The following is a 19,910-nucleotide window of genomic DNA, read 5'->3' as shown; positions in this document are numbered from 1 at the left end:
TGATGCTGCGACCCTTTAATACAGTTCCTCCTGTGACCTGCCCCAACCATAAAATCATTTTTGTTGCTACTTTACAACTGTAACTTTGCTACTGTTATGAATTGTAATGTAAACATCTGATATGCAGGACATCTGATATGTGACCCCTGAGAAAGGGTCATTAGACTCCCAAAGGGGTTGAGATCCACAGGTTGAGAACCACTGATGTATATAGACATTCCTGGGCAAAGCCAGGCAACGATTGTGTGGCACTTATGTGTAACCACTATGCTGTCCTCCCTTCAACATGCTTCTCTGGGTCCTAGTAGAGAAAATTTTTCCTCCTCCCCCACCACCCAAGACAGGGTTTCTCTGTGTCACTCAGGCTGTCCTGGAACTCACTCTGTAAACCAGTCTGCCTCTGCCTCCTGAGTGGAAAATGTTTTCAATAGCTCAATCCTGTTGTAATTTTTACTAGTAACCTCCCCTGTGTGGTTTTCTATCTGGGCATGTCAGAAGTCCGTTCATAACTACGTGCAAAGTGTCACTCCACACGGGAGGGGAGGGTGTGTTTCAGGCGAGGTTCCTCCTTTCAGTCGGATTGACATGCAGATATGTGCATTAGCAAGGGTTACAGATCGGGGTTTGGGCTCAGGTTAGATGAGGGTGAAGAGCCACCACTACCATAAGTCATTCCTGTGATGTCAGTAAGACACTTAGCTGAAATTTGATTGCTTTATCCCCCAAATGGGGGTGATCCTTAACTAGATCGCATAGCTGTTAGAAGGATCCAAGGAGAAGAGATACAAGAAGTACAGTATTGAAAAGTAACTGAGGGCTGGCCGGATGGCTTAGGGGACCCCACATGGTGGACTGAGAGACCTGATCCCTACAAGTTGTCCTCTGACCTCCGTGTACATGCCACGGTACACACACCCTCAAATAAATGAACAGTTTTAAAGATTTATTTATTTTTATTTTATGTATGAGTGTTTTCCCTGCATGTGTGTCTGGACCCCCCACGCATGCAGTGCCCACAGAGGTCAGAAGAAGACCTTGGAGCCCTTGGAACTGGAGTTCCAGACAGTTTTTAGCAACCATATGGGTGCTGGAAATTGAACCCAGGTCCTCTGGAAGAGCAGTCAGTGCTCTTAACTGCTAAGCCATCTCTCCAGCCCTGTAATTATTTTTTTTAAATGAGTGAGTAATTGTGTTAAAAAATAAGAATGTTGGTAGCAGATGAGTAGAAAAAAAGATGTATTAGAGGGCCTGGGGAGGTGGCCCTGTGGGGAAGAACACTTGTGTAAGCATAGGACCCGAGTTCAAATCCTCAGCTCCTACGTAAGAGCCAGGTTATATGCCTGTGACCCCAGCATTGGGAGGTGGAAACAAGTGGATCATAGAGCGCATTAGCCAGCCAGTCCAGTCAAATGGTGAGCTTCAGAGTCAGTGAGAGACAGGGAGAGTGACGTGGAATTTGATAGAGGAAGACACCACATCCTCCTGACTTTGGTAGGTGCCCACATGAGTGCATGCACCTGCACACACACATGCACATACATGCACACACCACGCCACCACTTCCACACACAAATTTTTAAAAGTATTTTAGAGAAGTCCAGAAGGAGAAATTATTACTGGGGTTGTAGAGGGGAGCATCTTGAAATTGACAGTAATCACCCCTTGCCAACTACGTGTTTCGTTTGTGTTCATGATACAAATGAGGATGCACTGCATTCTTGCTACCTTTGGAAGCTGGCCACCTCCAGAACCTGACTCATCTGTCTTTGAATCCTTGGTTAGGAGAGTGGAATTTTGGTCGGGAGGAAAGAAAGAAAGCTAGTGTCAGAGTGAGAAATGAAAAGAAAGCAAACTCTGAACATGATGCTGAAATGTGAAATTCCAGAATGGTGTAAAAATTCTGGTGAGAATGAATTCTGCTTGGGAGAGTTGAAAACAGGCTCCTGTGGAGAAAATAATGCCTGGACTTTGGAGGATGAGTAGCCATTTCTAAGAGAAAGGGCTGAGAAAGAGCAAAAATCAAGGATACAAGGACAAAGGTCTAGAAGTCTGTGATATTTGGGACACTGTGTGTGTCAAAGCTTGGAGCCCAGGAAATCTGGATAGAGGGAAAGAAAGGCTGACATCAAAAGTTGGGAACGTGCCTTGCCATGATTTTGCTGTAAAGAGGTGTTCAAACTCCATCCTCTTAGCCAAGAAGGGGAAATAAACTTCTCATTCTGTGGTGAGTCTGCATCAAAGAGGGCAAGACTGAGCCCCAACTGAGGATCAGTGTCTGATCTGGGTCACAAGGGACTGTGGGGTCTGTGTTTAGCTGAAGAAAATCCCTTTTACCTGGATAGAGCATACCGATAGACCAAAACTGTGGGAGTCTACCAGGAGTAATGAGATTCGGTAGAATTCTAAAATCCACCAGCCTGGGAATGAATCCTCACCCTGCTCCAGTGGGACCTAAGCAAATGGCATGGACTCTGGAAACTTCAGTTTCCTGAAGGCAGAGACAATATTTGTACCGACTTCATGGGATTATTAAAATACTGAGAAATATCCCACTCGAAGTCTTTAAAATAATGCCTTTGGTGAATGGAAACACATGAACTATGAACCAAAGGCTGAGGGGCCCCCAGCTGGATCAGGCCCTCTGAATAGGTGTGACAGTCGATTGGCTTGATCTGTTTGGGAGGCATCTAGGCAGTGGGACCAGGTCCTGTGCTCATTGCATGAGTTGACTGTTTGAAACCTGGAGCTTCTGCAGGGACGCTTGGCTCAGTCTGGGAGGAGGGGACTGGACCTGCCTGGACTGAGTCTACCAGGTTGATCGCAGTCCTCGGGGGGAGGATTTGCCCTGGAGGAGGTGGGAATGGGGGGTGGGCTGGGAGTAAGGGGAGGGGGTGGGAGGGGGAGAATAGGGGAACCCGTGGCTGATATGTAGAACTGAATGGTATTGTAAAATAAAATAAAATTTAAAAAAATAAAATAAAATAAAATAATGCCTTTGGTAATCAGCATCCACTTATTTCTGGTAAGAAAACAACTACAGATAATCTCTCACACATCACTTAAATAAAAAGGGTCTGTAGAGCAAAGATGACATTTGGTCCTCTTTATGCCTGGTACCAACCATCGATCAACTTCAGAGTTAAAGCCGCACATTAGTAAAATCTTGGTGTTTTTCTCAGTCATTCAATTCACATCTCTCTGCCAGAAGTAGCGTGGGTATGTTGAGTGTGTAGGGTTGGTCTTAATGAGAAGAACCTGGTCCCTAGATAGAGGGACCTTCCACCCTACAGAGGCTCATCTCTCACTTGAGCCCCCAGTACACATATTTCCATTTCACTGTAAATATTTGCTATGCAAAATCATCACCCAGGAGGTCACAGGCATGCACTCTGGTCTGCAGAGAGGAAATCCAAAATTTGTTTGGGTGTTTGATGGTTAAGAGAAAATGATGCTTGGTGACTTTTATCCAGTAAGCCCATTCTATATCTGATGGTTATGATAAACGGCACTGGTGGCGGCAATGGTTACCAGCGGAAAAGTCACGGGCCACAGCCATGACTACCAGAGTTACAAAGAGCTTTATTAGTAAGAAGTAGGGGATAGGAGCTAGGAGATCCAGGCCTGGAGAGAAAGGGAACAGAGAGAGAGCAGAGAGAGAGGGTGCCGGTCCGCGTCCGGCTTTTTAGGGTGGGTACATAGTTGCTAGCGCCTGATGATGATGTAAGATGCAAGACCCCAAGCCACACACGTGCAGGAGTGGGGGCAGGATCCTAACAATACCAAGTATCAAAACTATGGATTTGGGCATCATGGACTTACAGCATCTATAACAAGTTGTTATTAAAATGGAGAACTGAGCCAGTGTTGTGGTGCACACTTCTAGTCACTTGAGAGACTGAGGCAGGAAAATTGCTGTGAAGTTGAGGCCAGCCTGGTGGACTACCTAGTGAGTTCCAAGTCAACCTACAAAGTGAGACCCTGTCTCAAAACAACGAAACAAAACCAGAAAATTGAAGAGCCATGGAAGAAGAGTACAAAAGAGAAGCTTCTTCATACTCTAGGGATAAAAGAATTAACTTTAACCAGTTTTTCAAGGGATTAACTTTCAGCTCTCTTATCTCTAATGGGTATCTATAGTCAAAGTTTTATTCTTTTTGTTTACTTTAGATTTTTATATTTGTGTGATAGGTTATATGCAATAAGGAATAGATTATCATGGAAGTATTGTTTCTTTGTTAATAAGCCCCCTCTGTGAGTATTCCTTATGTCCATAGAGCTACAAACACAAGTCAGTGAGATCTGAGCAGGTTTCTGGGGGAACCAAAGGGGTGTGAGGGCAGAAGAGGACCTGGCCTTTCAGCCTGTGGTGAAGGAATTTAAAAATCAGGGCCTCGGCAGGGTTAGGCCTTTGGGCTTCAGCTTTATAGACAAGATGAGATGTTAGGTAAAGTGAAGCGGACACTAGGGAGCAGAGTGACTCAAAAGGCAAGGACTGGGTAGCAGAGTAAGCTGGAAATAAAGAGACAGGAAAGGACCACAGCTGCCAGTCCTCTCAGGGATCCCACCGGGCAGGATGACTGAGGTAGGGAACTGGCCTGACAGAGCCATTTGGATGAAGGAACTGCAGGTGGGGTTCTCCCATAGGACAGTGAAGGTGTAGCATGGATAACTGTCCCAATGTCGTAAGGACAAACCAAGCTTGTAAGTAGGACAGTAATTGAATTTGATGTCAACATAAACACTTGCTAGTTGTTTGTTTGTTTTAAGGAATACAACTTTAGCTTTGTATCTGTCTCCTAAGTCCTTTAAAAGTAGCAGTAGTTTAAAAAGATATGTAAGATGTTACCTTTCAACCCCTTCGCTTCAGAACTACCAAATATGCTCAGAGCTGGGGTGGGGGCAGGGGGTTCCCCATTCTTCTTTTCTTCCTCTTAAAATATCATTTGATTCTTTTTGAAAATTACCATGAATGTGATGAGTTCTGTTCCGGCATTTTCACACTTTATCTGTCTTGCCCCTTGTCCCCTGCTCCCATTTCCCCCTTCCCTGTCCTCTTCCCTCCTGTGCCTTCCCTCCCTTCTGTTTTCATGTCACCTGTATTCAGTCACTTTCTCTGTCTCCTCTCTGTTCCGTCATTCGGAATAACCTCTGGATAGAAGCACTGTCTTTCCCAAAGCCCTTTGAGTTCACAAAACTCAAGGTCCTCCTGGACAGCGGCTAAGATGCTTGTTATAGAAAATGCAGTTAGGAAATCCAAAGTCTCAGTCATTAGCACCATGGAGATAATACTCCCAACTTGAGAAAGGTTAATTTCCTGATTGCCAGGAATCACCCTCCTCCCATGAGGCCTGCTTAATTGTATTAGAGTCTGCCTTAACATTGTTACTAAAAGAATCAACATATATTGAATTATGTATAGGAAATTGCACATATAAATGTATGTGCAAGGAGTGTATATATGAATGTGTGTGTAGGATAGTGTATGTGAATTTATATATAGGGGAGTATACATATGAATATGTGTAGGGAATACACATATAAGGGTATGTGTAGGGGATTATGCATATGATGATATGTGTAGGAGACCTGTGGGAGTCTGTGGGAGTCCAGCTCTGACCTGCTCCCACCTTATGAAGGGTTTTTGGGTGGAGGAGAGAAGAATAAGGAAATATTAGGTAGAAAGATAGAGACTATAAGAAAAACAGAGACACAGGATAACTTTGGGAGGGCGCTGAGTCAACACCCAGTCATGCCTAGGTTTATTCAAAAGGGCTTTATAATATACCAAGGAGAGAGGCAAAAGACCTCCTTCTTGCAAGATCAAAGCACACCATACAGCCAAGTGTAGACCCTTCCAAACACCTGGTAAACACATCTCTGGCCAAATCATCTCATTATGCACCCCTGATGGGTAAAAGCAAGCTCAGATTCTCTGACCCTGCCTGAGTAAGGTCTCACTAGATAGCCTCTGTGGGTTTCCACAGGGACCATGCCTAGAAGGGTATGTATAGAGGAGTGTACATATGAGGATATACATAAGGAAACATGTATATGAGTGTGTGTGTAGGTGAGTGTACATGTGAGTGCATGTGTAGGATAATGTATGTGTGAATATATATCTAGGAAAGCATGCAGACAAGGGTATGTGTAGGGGAGTTCCTGATCCTTTATAAATGGCAAAAACAAGAAAACACTAAATTGAGACATAAATGTTCGGAAAATTGATCAGTAGCTCTTAGACTAGAACATGGACATTTTTAGGGGAACATACAAGTGTTTTAGCTAGAGAAGATGTAAAATCTTATCTTTTTTCCTTTAAAATTGACAGGCAAAAATATACAATTCACCCGTTGGGAATCAACCCGTCGCCAGTGTGTTTGTCCCTAAGCCAGCCATCATGAGGGAGGAGAGTGGCGTGCCTCCGCCCTGGGATTCTTCCCCACTGGAAAGTGAGTTCTTCCAAGGTAAGTTCACGCATCAGATCTCCCTGGGAATCGCAGGAACCACAGAGGCCAATACTCACAGTTTGTACTAAAATGCTCTAAAAAAATCAAGGTCTGAACTTGCTTTCTGAAGAGGATTCCATCCTAGCCTGTGAACCCGAATCTTGAAGAACCTTGTGGTTAAATATAATCCAAGCAAATATTCTGAGATCAAAGACTGACAGACATACAGGCTGATAATAATGTTTAATGTTTTACCTCAGGTCAAAAAGAAATACATCTATAAAGCTTGCTCTTAAGAGTCTTTTATTGTTCCTGATTAGGGCATAGACCACTGTGATAAAATCCAGTAATCGTTAAACAATTCACCTGCGCTGACCTGGATTCCAGGAGTACACAGTGCACATGAATCTTACTATTGATACCATGGTCCACCTTACCTGGGTTATTCTGTATCACAATAAGATTGGCCATTAGAAAAGTTAAGTCCACGGGCACTCAGCAGCTTTGCAGTGAGGAAGCATATTCAGTTTGTAGCTAGCTCCCTCTTCCTGCCATGGCAGAGACTAGCGAGGCTCTCTATCTAGGGACACCCTGGGGCAAGATGGGCAGGGACCAGGGGGAAAATCTGTTCCAAATGAAGCTTTTGTTTGAAGAGGATTGCTCCTTGCATGGGTCTCTGAATAATGGTAGGAGGCAGGGCACTAACTTTCCAGCCTATGGAGTAAGTGAGAAAAACAGTTAATGGGAAATTCTGAACAACTTTGAATCATTTACATCATTTACATCATTTCAGAGGAAAGATTTATGTAGACACGGAGCCACAGCACTTTGGAAAATACTTATTTCTGTGTCAGATATGATTTTTATTAATATTTCATCAATAAGTGCATAACTGATTTGTAGTCATCATAAAATATATATGATAATAATGTCTATTATAAGGCAAGTCTTAGAAAAATCTAAAAACCTTAAGGAGAGTGTGCAGTTATATTAAAATTCTAACAATTTAATGGAGGGAAATGTTTACTATGATTAAATACAATCCCAAGCGATGCCAGCAGTAACCTGGATGATGCATGGGAGCTTGTCTAAAGTTGCAGACTAAAGCAATCCAGTAATGGGCACTGGGTCTGGGCTCGGCCTCTGTCCTTCACATTATAAGGAGGTCGCTGGGCCCTGGCTTGGACACCACCCTCTCAGGGACCTTGACCTAAGATAAAAGTCAGCATCGTTTGATTGACAACGCAGCTCCGCCTCCTTGTGAAGTGTGGCTCAAGCCTTTGTGTATGAAGACTCAGGAGACAGAGTCTGGGTCCAAATCGCTACACTAAGTGACCTGAGCCTTTACTTGATTTCCTTGTGCCTCAGCATCCTCATTTATAAAACAAGAAGAGTAAAAATGCCATCCCTGAAAGGTTCCATGAGTATTTATTAATTAGTGTTGTGTGCCTCACACAGGAAGTGCTGTCTTACAGCAATTTCCAGGAAAAGCAATCTACAATTGACATATCATCTAATGATATTGTGTAGAACTTTAAATCCCACACGTTGTCCAAATTTATCCAACTTAGTATTTGTACATTAGGTGGTAATGAACCTTTGCCTGTAATGCTGTTTTCTTAACAGGACAGCTGAGAAATCACATCCTGTTTATAGGCCTATTTTTATTAATTCAGTCTCATGATATGACTAAAGATTAAACTATTACAGCAACCTAGCGATATAAAAGAAAGAAAGAAACAAGACTGATAATCCCCAGCTTGCCTAGTAATTCAACAGCAAGTCCATATTGCAATCTACATTATTCTCTTCTGTTACTCAACCATGATGCACAAAGGGTAAACACACCAGATACACAGAGAGACACTGGTTAAAATTTGTTAGGACAGATACAACTTTGTGTGTGTGCATGCATGTATATGAAGGTTTGTGTGTATGCAGGGGTGTGTGTGTGTGTGTGTGTGTGTGTGTGTGTGTGTGTGTGTGTTGCATGTGGAGGCCAGAGGTCAACTTTGTGTGTGGTTCCTCGGGAGCTATCCACCTCGTTTTGTGTATATGTGTTCACGTGTGTGCAGGTGGACATGTAGGTGTGTGGTAGCCAGAGATCAACACTGTCTTCCTAAGTGGCTTTCTACCCTTTTTTTAATTCACGTATGAATGTATGAGTGGTGTGTGTGCATATTTGCATGTGTGTGAGTGCACATGAGTTTGCACATGTGTGCACATGTATGGAGAAGCCCAAACTGGCACTGGATATCTTCCTTGTTCAGTCTCCATGTTATTTACTAAGGTAGTATATTTCACTGAATCTGGAACTCTCTGATTTCATCTGGTCTAGCCAACCAGGTCGGCCCTGTCTCTGCCTCCCAGGTGATAGATTGCAGGCGAGCTGTGCCAGGCTTTTAACATGCCATCGAGGGATGCAGGTTCCATGCGTACTGGGTAAGCACTTTACCCACAAGCTGCCTGTCCAGCTCTCTGCCTTCTAGACAATTACTTTATGTACACCCTGTGCATATGTGTGCATGAGTGCAGAAGCGCCTGTGCCGTTGTGCGCATCAAGAGGTCAAAGGGCAACTCTCGGGAGCCCGTTCTCCCCGTCCACCTTTTTAAAGCAGGGTCTCTCTTGCTGTTTCTGTCATTGCGTAGCATATTCCACGGTGGCTGGTCCTCAGGATTTTTGACCTATTCTCGCCCTCCCATCTTGCTGTGGGATCTAGACTCACGTCTCCACGCTCGTGGGGCAACCACTCTACTGATGGAGCCAGCGCTCCACTCCCCATCTTGTTTGAGACGAGGTCTTCCGGGGACCTGGAGTTTGCCAATTGGGTTAGGCTGGCTGGTCAGCGAGCTTCAAGGACCCCTGTCTCTGCCCCCACCCCAGCACTACTGGGATTACAAGTCCATGCCACTAGGCTGGCTTCTTTACGTGAGTTCTGGGCATTGAATCCAGGTCTCAGGGTGTACAGCAAGCGTTTTACTGACTGAGTTAGCTCCTCGGCCCCAAAATAGAATTTTATATCCTTAAAGCTATATGAAAAGAAAGAGAACTGCATTACACTCTTGTAAAAGTCAGATTATCATTAAAACATAATCAAGATTAAAAATGTTATATTAGCTAGGTGGTGGTTGTGGGAGTACACACCTTTAATCCCAGCACTCAAGAGGCAGAGGCAGATGGATCTGAGTTCAAGGCCAGTCTGATCTGTGCAGTGAGTTCCAGGACATCCAGGGCTAAACTGAGAAACCCTGTCATGAAAAACCAAAAAGGAAAAAAAAAACCAGATTAATGTTGTATTTATAATAACAAAATATGATTCTCACAAGGGGTGCTTCAATGACTCTAATTGTTATAAAAGTACAAAAGCATATACAAAAATTAATTCACTTCTCCTTTAGTTTTAGATGATTTGGACAGCAAGCTGGCTCAGGAACAATCTTCAGGCTCGGTAAACACCAGAGTGCCATTCAACTACGGATCAAGAACACCGTTCCAACATTCTCACTCGAGTAGGAATGGGCATGGTCATACCACAGGAAGGCACCAAAACTACCACAGTGAAACTTCCAACATGTCCATCTATGACATCCTGAGACCAGGAACTCCTAGAGAAGGCTTTAAAACCTTTTCTCCCAGGACAAAGACAATTTACGATATGTACAGGACCAGGGAGCCCAGAGCCTTAAAAGAGGACTCCATGCAAAAGAATACGTTTGGCAGCACATCCTTGTGCTTCGACGGCCGGCAGCGATCAGCCTCACCAGCCACAGGGCGTTTTACTGCAAGGAGTTTACACTTTCCAGCCGCTACTCAAAACAAGAATAGTTTTACACCAGTAAGGCACCAGCAAAGCCCCAAAAGAACTCCTTTATCATCCATCATGTGGAATAGGTCAGATTCTTCTAGACATAGGCAGAATCGGGAAGAATCACTGGGGGCACCATCACCAATGGACATTGACCCTGCTGATCAGTATGTGGCTCCTAAGTGTTTTCAGGAGAGTAGGAGGTATGAGTTGTACCATTCACAGAGTGCTTACCAAAGCATCCCTTTAAATGCCCCCATGGACAATGCAATGAGTCCTGACACACTGGAGAACTCAGAGAATATGCCATTCTACTATCAGAATAACCCATTTGCAAGGTCTTTCTTTAGCAGTACCTTCAGACAGAGCAGAGAACAGAGATTTGGACAGAATTCCTTTTGGAGCCAACAGAAAGAGCATTCTTTCTGGTCTGACTTACACCAGAGCAGGAAGCCATTGCCTTCTGACAGGGACTTTGAAATGATTTCTGTTGAAGCAAATAGGGTACCATCTGTTTATAACCATGGTGTCCCTTCTCAACACTGGAGGCCACATTCTCTGGACTGTGGAACATATGTTTTCAGAGGTCAAGAGGATCCACATTGCTGGCGAGCTGATCTTCAAACATCCCCACTGGAGAGCATGGACACATCACATGTCAATGAGAACGAATTTCCACCCCATTTTGTCACACCAGATGGTTTTTCCATGACTAGTTCAAGCTTCCACATCCAATCTTCTGGGTTGAACTACCAGCAGGGCCACTGTCCTGTAGACACAGCTGTAGATGAGGAGCCTCGTCTGTGTGGCAAGGCTCAAACTCTAGTATCCTCATTCAGAACTTCCTTCCCCCTGATTCCTGATGACAGAAGGGATTCTCAGAGTCCCAGCTTCCAGAACTCCACAGTTACTTTGGAGAAAATAATCCCTAATAAACCAGCTTCTCTTCCAATAAGAAACTGTACAGAAGTTACTGTGGCTGGTAGCCATCCCACTGAATCACTGTCTCTTATTGAAACCCAGCCCAACACCCCAGTCACAGAAATGAACAGTGAGAAAGACATGAATGAATCTATTTCAGGAAATGAACAGCTAAACAAGGTGGGCCAGAAAAACAAGGCAAGTGGGTTACCCCAACCTGTTTCACAGACAGTGATCGCTAATGATTTACCTGATTTTCAAAAGGCCCACTCCCAACAGTCAACCCAAAATGACAGGTTTGGCTTTAATGAATCTGCCACAGTAAGTGCCAGAAGGTCACCCAGGGTCTTTTCCAGGAAAGACACTTCCCAAACACTGACACCACAAAGAGATAAAGCTAACCAACTGAAGGAAATTAAAGGTTTTCCTGGGAGCAGGAAAGATGACTCCGCAGCCTCCCTACCTTTCATCGGAGAACCTGGAACGCTGCCATCTCTTCCCAGCCCAAGTCAAGGTTGTCACCAGAAAACAGGAAGTAATGAAGAGGGTTCAAGCATCATTAAAAATAACCACTGGTGCTTTGAACCCACTGCTACCCCAAAAGCAGGGTCTCCAGGGGAGGCTGCTATTTCAGACCTCGAGCGACAACAATGTCCTTCCACCCATTCTACCAACGGCAGCAAGCTGGCCACCAGGCACAGTGTCTCACAGGACTCTGGAGATGTGCCATCAGGTGTGCCCCAAGATTCCTTACCGCTGAGTGATTCTTTCCTTGATGCTCTTTTGATACCTTCTACTACCATGTTCTCCAGGAGGCTTTCAGACCAAGATCCATCTCAAGAAGGAAGAGAAGAAAAAGACAAGGCTACAAGGAACCAAAATATCCAGCTGGCCGTAAGTTCCACAGATAACCAAGAGAGTCGTGACGGTCCTGAACTTCTGCATGATGCTGTCCACTGCCATCCGTACTCTCCCTTCAGAAACGAGAGGGGGAAGGGAAGAGTCAGACGCCACGTGTCCTGTATTGAGAAGCTAACCAAGATGGAGACTAGAGCGGCACCCACAAGTGACGGCAGCAGCCTCCCGGAGGACCAAAGTAGCGTCAAAGCCCCTGAGCTCAGCACAGTCTATTGCACCTTGCCAAGAAAGCCGGCCAGCTTTCTCATACACGGCAGACAGCAAGAGAATAAGAGAATGGCTGCTTCGGTAAGGAATGGGCCACTTCCTTTCCAAATAAAAAATAAACTGGATGCTCTGACTGGGAAGAGCACATCTGATAAACCCAGTTCTCCTAAGTCAATGAGTGATGCTTCAAATTCGATCACGGGGATGCCTGAAGCCACCAAGAAGATGACAGATATGAGAGCCATTAGGTCCGCTTCTGTTAGAAAAGGGCCGCTCCCTTTCCTCATCAAGAGGGCGATATCCTGTCCTTCCGGGGAGCCGTGTACCTTGGCTGGAAGTGATGAAAGAGAAAAGTCACCAGTCCTGGACATGGATGCTTCCGCTGTAATGCCCAGGCCTTGGGGAAGAATCTTCAGTTCTCTGGAAGATAACTCATCATTTAGAGAGAGTACTTTCACCGAAAGACACAACCAAAAGGAACTTGCTCATGAACCCACTGGAAAGCTTGATGAGATGCCAGCCCCCGGAAAGAGCTCGTCCACCCTTTCAAACAAAAGCCCCAAGCCTCTGCGTGCAGACACATCTGGAAAAGAGAGTGGGAAGGCACTACATAAGTTTAAGACAACTAGCATGTTCTCTGTTTCTGGTGACGAAGAGAATGTGAAATGTCTTGAGGTGGTTTCAATATATTATACTCTACCAAGGAAACCCAGCAAGAAATTCTGCAGTCTCCTTCAGCAGTATGCACAAGGTACAGATTCACTTCGAGATGCTTTTCATGGAGAGACCAAAGCATTTCCTAATGCTTTCGAAAGTGATGAGTTGGATTGTCCTGCCCAAGTGCAGTCAGGAATACCTCCACCACAAGACCTGAAGATGCAGGTTGACTCTGCTGCATGCTGTCATTCTCACAGCCCTGAAAATAAGGCTGTCTCCCAATTACCAAAGGAGGCGGCTTCCGAATCTACCTTGGAGGAAATGGCTTCTGTGGGGCCAGATGTTTCTCTTCAAAAGGGAGACCCTAAGACCAAAGAGCTTTCCCCAGGTAGCTTAGCTAAAACAAACGCGGATGATTCGCTAAGGAGAAAAAAGAGAGGGGGGAAATTGCCAAGACAAATTCTGCAGAGCCCATCACTGCCTCAGGAAAAAAGTGTTGGAGCAGAAAACACTGAAAATCATCAGCAGCCTTCTAAAGGAGGAGCTGGTGGGCCCCCTGGTCTCCCAGGCCACTCAGAAGGTAATGTGGAAAATTCCCAAAGCAGAAGAAATTCTGGAGCATGTGCAGGTGGGACAGCCACTGTATCAACAGGCAATGGACGGTATCCTTGGAGAGATCACACGGCTGTAGTTGTAGATGACAGTTCAAGTGTGTCACAGCCTCGGGAAGCCCGTGGGACAACTGGATCAGACTGCCCAAACCTGGCTGATAAAACGCTCTCTGACTCAGAACCAGCCTTTGCTGTAACCCCAGCATTGCATAAGCCGCAGCTTGCTGAAGATACTCAGTCAGGAAGAGCAGATCTGCGGTCAGAACCCAGGCAGGCAGGCAGTCAGGAGACAAATACAGCGGAGATGAGGAAGGTTAAAGATGAAACACAGAAGTTGGCATGGGATCAAACTCTACTTCCTGGAGGAAATAATGAGAATAAAACCAACACAGGCGAGCTAGAAGCAAAAGAAAACAGATACTCCGGTAAACACAGACTGGCAGCCATGTCTAAAGCGAGCAGAAAAATCCCAGCTAAGGATTTAAGTCCCAGGAGACACATCGCCACTCTCTTCTCCCAAAGTGAAAGCAAATCTGGCTTTAGGGGGTTATCTCTTTGCAGGTCAGAGGACAGCCCACTGTCCCCTGAACCTACTGTAAAATCCACGGAGCCCACAGATGAAAGCAGCCTGATGAATGTGGACAAATCTGAAACTCCTCTCCAAGCCACTGCAGTAGCCAACCCAGAGCCTCCTTGTCAGTCCTACAGTCAGAGGTCTGTTAACATTTCACAACCACATCAGAATGAGTCTAACACTGTCTTAGGAACACCATCAAAGAGTGAGGATCTGGGAGAGTCAGGAGCCCCATCTCGGCTCACACTTACCAGCCCCGTAGAAAAAAGCGCTAACCATCAGCAGAGGTTGAGTCCCCCCTTCCCCCCGGAATCTGTGCAGAAATCTACAGTAAACCCATCCCACGGTCAGCTGCGCCACTGGAGTGCCCCATCTCCAGAGTCAGAACCTGAGCCTCACCTCTACAGGTCCAAGAGTTTAAAAAACTTCAGTGTGCATGGTGACCGGCTGTGCACAAGCCATCCTCCCAAAGCCAGGGGGCGCCACTTCTCTGAAAACACTTCCATTGACTCTGCTCTCAGTCAACTGTCCCTTGATGATGACTCTTCCCACAACAGAGCTTACAGCCGAAGGTTCAAGTCTTTTTCTGAGCTTCCTGCCTCCGATGAGAGTGAAAGTTGGGCTTTGTATAACAATAGAACTAGATTGGGTCCCAAGTCCACCTCATCCATTTCCAGGCCTATTGACTATGGAATTTTTGGGAAAGAGCAGCAGTTGGCTTTCTTGGAGAATGTCAAGCGGTCACTCACACAAGGAAGATTATGGAAGCCAAGTTTCCTCAAGAACCCTGGCTTCCTCAAGGATGATGTCCTTAATGCTTCCAACCCGTCTCAGTCAGAGCTGGTGAATCCTGGTGGTCGGTCGCCAGAAGATGGCTTATTTCCAAGTGAACCACTTAATATCTACGAGGACGACCCAGTGGACTCAGACCGGGACACAGACACAACCACGGATGATGAGTACTACCTGGATGAAAATGATAAAGAGTCGGAACTATGAGACTGAAAGAAGCTGTATGATATTATACTCTTTGCTTTTTACCAAAACATTGTTGAACTGAGTCTAAATTTATAGACAGGCAAAAGAAGATCTTGTTTGGGAAGTGTCTACACCAAAACAACTCATTCTTTTCTGTATGTATGTATGGTTTTTTCTTCTGAATTCTAAGAACAATGATTGCTGGTTTTGAAGGGTTTTGTTTTGTCTATTTTTTGTTGTTGTTGTTGTTGTTTGGGTTTTTTTGTTTTGTTTTGTTTTGTTTTTTTGAGACAGGGTTTCTCTGTGTAGCTTTGCGCCTTTCCTGGATCTCGCTCTGTAGACCAGGCTGGCCTCGAACTCACAAAGATCCGCCTGCCTCTGCCTCCCGAGTGCTGGGATTAAAGGCGTGTGCCACCACTGCCCGGCAGGTTTTGTTTGTTTTTTTCCTGATATTTTCTCCTGGTGTGTTTGAACTTGGCCTTCTTACCTCTTCCCCCAACCCTCTCTCTCAGCCGCGTTCCAGTGCTGGCTCTATTTCCCTCATTGCTTTTTTCCATGTCTTACACTTCATAGTTTGGGCACATGTTAAAACTTGTTACTTGTTAATTATCCAGCACAGTTGCAAAACTGTATTGCCTCTCTCTGTCCACAGCCCGAATTCAAGCTATTAAATATAATGCAGGGAAAGCGATAGTCGGGTAGAATGCTGTCATTGGACGTGCACTGTGTTCATGCAGTGCCCACAGAGGCACTGGAGGCCACTGGAGCCCCTGAACTAACAGATGGTTGTTAGGGGTCCTGTGGGTGCTGCAACCAAACCTGGGTTCTCTGCAAGAGCTGCAAGTGCTCTTAACCACGGAGCTCTCTCTGGAGCCTCGAGATAAAGGGGTTCTTAGGAGAACACCCTTGCACTCCAGCAGTGGAGTCTTGACACGCATGTTTAGGGTACATGTTGAGGTTAATGAAGGGTTAGTCCCGTTAGTACCTTCAGGAACTTCTCTGAAACAGTGTGTGGGGGTTGGCTGGATTTTGGAGGGCTAAGTTTTCATCGGGCTTAACACTTGGGTGAAACCCACAGGATGCAAGCAATGTGGCCTGGCCGCAGAGACGTAGCTAACAGGTGGAGGTGAGTAGACAGCGCTTTATTGGGTCAGCATTGTTGCTGCTGCTGTTCTTTCCACGACTGATTTTCCCCATCTCTCCAGACCTGTGCATTTCTCATCTCCTTATTTGTAGCCCAGACTGGGGCTGATTAAACTTTTCTCACTTAATTTCTTTATAGCTTTGGGAATTTTTACATGCCCTCATATATACACACACACATAAAACAGTTTTCTGGCTTACACACAAATGTATCATTTGTTTAAGATAAAAACAAACATATACTAATGAGACAGACATCTCTGCTTATCTAACACAGTACAATCCAAGGACGCTGTAATGTCACCCACAAGCTGGGGGGTGAAGAAGTAACAAGTCTGCAATTTCATTTCTATCTGAACAGACATCTTTGCATGTGCGGTAAAAAGCAGTGCAGTTCATAACAGAATAATATCAGGTTCCCCACCCCCTTCCCTTCCTCTACCGACCTCTCTCCCTGAACCCTTTTCTCTGTCTCTGCCCAGTACAAGGTTTGCCTGCTGTGTGCTTGAACAGAATGGAGGTTGTCTTGTTGTATAGCTATTTTACGATATACTTTTATCCAGATAAACCGAAGCTAAGGATAGGTGTTGGCAAAGCGTATAGAGATCTGGAACCAATGCAAGGAAGATAGATCTATATTATTATTGCCCTCATAATCATCTGGCCTGGAAGCCAAATGACAGAGCGAGTTCACATCAGTCCCATAAAACTCAAAACTAGAGAAGGTGAGGCCACTAATATGAAAGCTTTCCCTCAGACCTGTCCACTCACACAGAGCAACATTCCATTTCTTATTTAATGCTGTATGTTTGTGCATATGCCTTCTCTCACTATTTATCTGATTATTTAAGTAAAACTCTCATATATTATGACTTTTTGTGTGTAATTTTAAGATATTCTGAGATATTTTAACATTTTTGTTGGGTTTTTTTTTTTAATGGTTGCCATGAGATGCTGTTCCAATAAATATTTTGAGTCTACATGTTTGCTACAAAAGGTGGCATGAAGCTGGCTTGCTTTCCAACAAGCTGAGGCTCCGGGTGAGGGATGCGAGGGTAAGAATGGACAAATGCCCTGGGGCTCAGACTCTCAGCGATAGAATTACTATCCACATTAAAAGATGTCGGACAGCCACTGCTCGGCTGCCCTACGTGTGAGGTGACCTGCTCGTCGGGCTGAGGAGTCAGGGAAACAGTAACTTCACAGAAATCGAGCAGCACCCTTACTGTTACAGTGTTATGCAGTACTTCATTGAAGAAGTATAGCAACTGTCTTTGCGTTGTAATATGTAAACTGCTGGTTTTTAATGCTCATTTTGGGCGTAGCTGTGGTAGCTTTAATAATAGTCATTTTATATTGTTTTTTTTCTACAATATGTAATCATTATTAAACTTTCTTGTAAATGGAGTAAAACACTAATGAATCAATACTAATAAGTGCCTAGGAAATTATCAGCTTGCTTAAACGTTAGGCTCACGTAGCTATAAATATTGTGTTAAATTCATGGGGTTCAATAAGATTGCTCTGCCTTTTAGATACTACCTTCTAAATAGTTAATTCTAACATCATAAATACATTGATCTTAAGACTCTAATTGCTACTCACATGAGTTTGGTTAAGGAAGGGTAAGCTTGAAAAGAGAAAACTAGTTTGTATAGGAAATGGCGATATGTCACAAGGGTGCTAAAAGAAGCCTGCTTAGGTTGTGGAAAAGATGAGAATCAAATGAAAATTGCCGCCTCTGTACAAAACAGGTTCCTCTATTGAATGCTGGTATGCTCCAACAGGCCTTATTGCTTAGTTTACCGTCTCTAGGAGAGCTGCAGAATAGCCCGTCTCATGTACAGTATACACATGTAAATATTTTACTTTGCCAGTTTGCATTACTACTTGACGGCTCTTCGTGCCTGATATTCCGTTCTGGAACAATAAGCCACAGTAAGCACTTTTGTCAAAACTGTCAAATAGTCCTTTTGCGTTTTTCCTCAGCTCTGTTCCCAAAGTATGGGATATGTTAGAAGGTGACATTTTAAAATAATGCTTGTGTTGAACTAAACAACCTGAACAGACCCATTATGCTTGTTTGTGATTATACATTTAAGTAGAACTATATATCTGTGGGTATGCAGATTTGGAGAAAATAAAATATAATTATATTTATGTAAATATAATAAATAGATATTTTCAAAATATTTGCTGTCCAGAAGATTATTTAATGTTGCTTCTTTTTTTTAAAAAAAAAAATGGCAATTTTGCTTGACTTAACCACACTTTTCATTAGTGTTGATTGGTTGACTGTTTGCAGTGATATGAATCAATGGCTTGATGGTTCCTCCTCCAACAGGTGGTACCTCAAGTGTTATATAATCTCTTAGGCCATATTTCACTATCACCCCGATAGCCCCCAGCTCACTTCCCTGGGAAAAGAAAATTGAAGTCCAGTTTTGGCAGAGTGTGAGCAAAATGTGTCCTATACAGCTTTTGGGTTGGTTTGGGGTGTGTGTGTGTGTGTGTGTGTGTGTGTGTGTGTGTGTGTGTGTGTGATTTAAATGCTAACTGGAGCAGAGCCGGCATTCCGTCAAAGCGTTCAAACACCTCCAGGAAAAAAACAATCAGTGAAAGTCACCCAAAGTCACATCACACTGTTGCCCCGCCCAGTGTAATGTTATTACACTAGCGACTTATTACCAGTTCCTGATGATGCTTCTAAACTACAAAGTGCTGTCTACAACCTCCAGCGACGGATGCCAGGCTAGCCCAAGACCACACGGGCATCCTGGTGCTTTCTCCACGCTCGCCTCTCTGCCCTAACCTGTGGTTGGTAATTGGGTCAGTGACCTGGGCCCCAGCTCAAAATGCTCAGGAGCCCACTTAAAGCCTAGGAAAGGCAGAGGGCCGTTTAGGACCTGGTTCTGACATGCTCTGGGTTGAGATCTACCTTGAGAAGTCAAACGCCCTGTGTCCATTCTGTAGGAGGAGTTCTTCCAGATTTCTCAATCTAGGGACCATCTTTATTTCCTAAGAGTTTAATGCCATGTGGATAAAAAGAAGGAAAAATAACTAGCAAAAATGAGCAAACTGGCAGTGGAGGGGGGGGGAATGTTCTTCCTGGCCCTTGAGACTGAGGAGTGGGACGACCCCGTCTACCCATCCTACCTTCCCAAAGCGGGCAGGGAGAGAATGTGCCTGTCTCTGAGAAGCTTGCCCACACAGTACAAGGTAAGGCCCAGACCCTGCCTTCTGCTGCCAAAATGCACAAATTTCAACCCAAATCAGTGGATACCCAGAAAACACTGTTTGAAAAAGAGAACCACACGCCAGGGACTCCAGTGAGGGAGACTGCCAAGCGCAAAACAAAGCAGGCAAGCCTGTGTGTGAACCAAAACCAATGGAATTCTTCACAGGGAACCCATTTTTCCGGTTCCACTTGTGGCACTGGGAACCAAACCCTGGGCCTTGTACATGCCAGGCACTTACTGGACGGCTAAGCCACATCCCAAACCTGCGTCTGTAACATTTAAAACCTTTTTTTTTTTTTTTTCAGGCTGGACGTAGTAGTGCACATCTTCAATCCCCACACTTGGGAGACAGAGGCAGGCAGATGACGGTGAGTAAAAGGCCAGGCACTCTATACAGAGTTCCAGGCCAG

General features: G+C 44.7%; 1 protein-coding gene across 4 annotated transcripts in view; it reads left to right on the top strand.

Annotated features, from left to right (window-relative positions):
• Exph5 (exophilin 5) overlaps positions 1-15,330 on the top strand; it is a 71,450-nt gene extending 56,120 nt beyond the window's left edge. For all 4 annotated transcript variants that reach the window (XM_028864956.2, XM_028864957.2, XM_028864958.2 and 1 more), the window contains 2 exons: positions 6,329-6,464; positions 9,846-15,330. In XM_028864956.2, the coding sequence (XP_028720789.1) occupies positions 6,329-6,464; positions 9,846-15,139 (5,430 nt within the window). In that variant the 3' untranslated portion in view covers positions 15,140-15,330. The remainder of the gene's footprint in view (positions 1-6,328; positions 6,465-9,845) is intronic.
• The last annotated feature ends 4,580 nt before the right edge of the window (positions 15,331-19,910 follow it).

Source organism: Peromyscus leucopus, chromosome 7 (assembly GCF_004664715.2).
Source record: "Peromyscus leucopus breed LL Stock chromosome 7, UCI_PerLeu_2.1, whole genome shotgun sequence".
In the NCBI taxonomy this organism is placed as follows: Eukaryota; Metazoa; Chordata; class Mammalia; order Rodentia; family Cricetidae; genus Peromyscus; species Peromyscus leucopus.
This window is presented reverse-complemented; position numbering and strand designations above follow the sequence as displayed.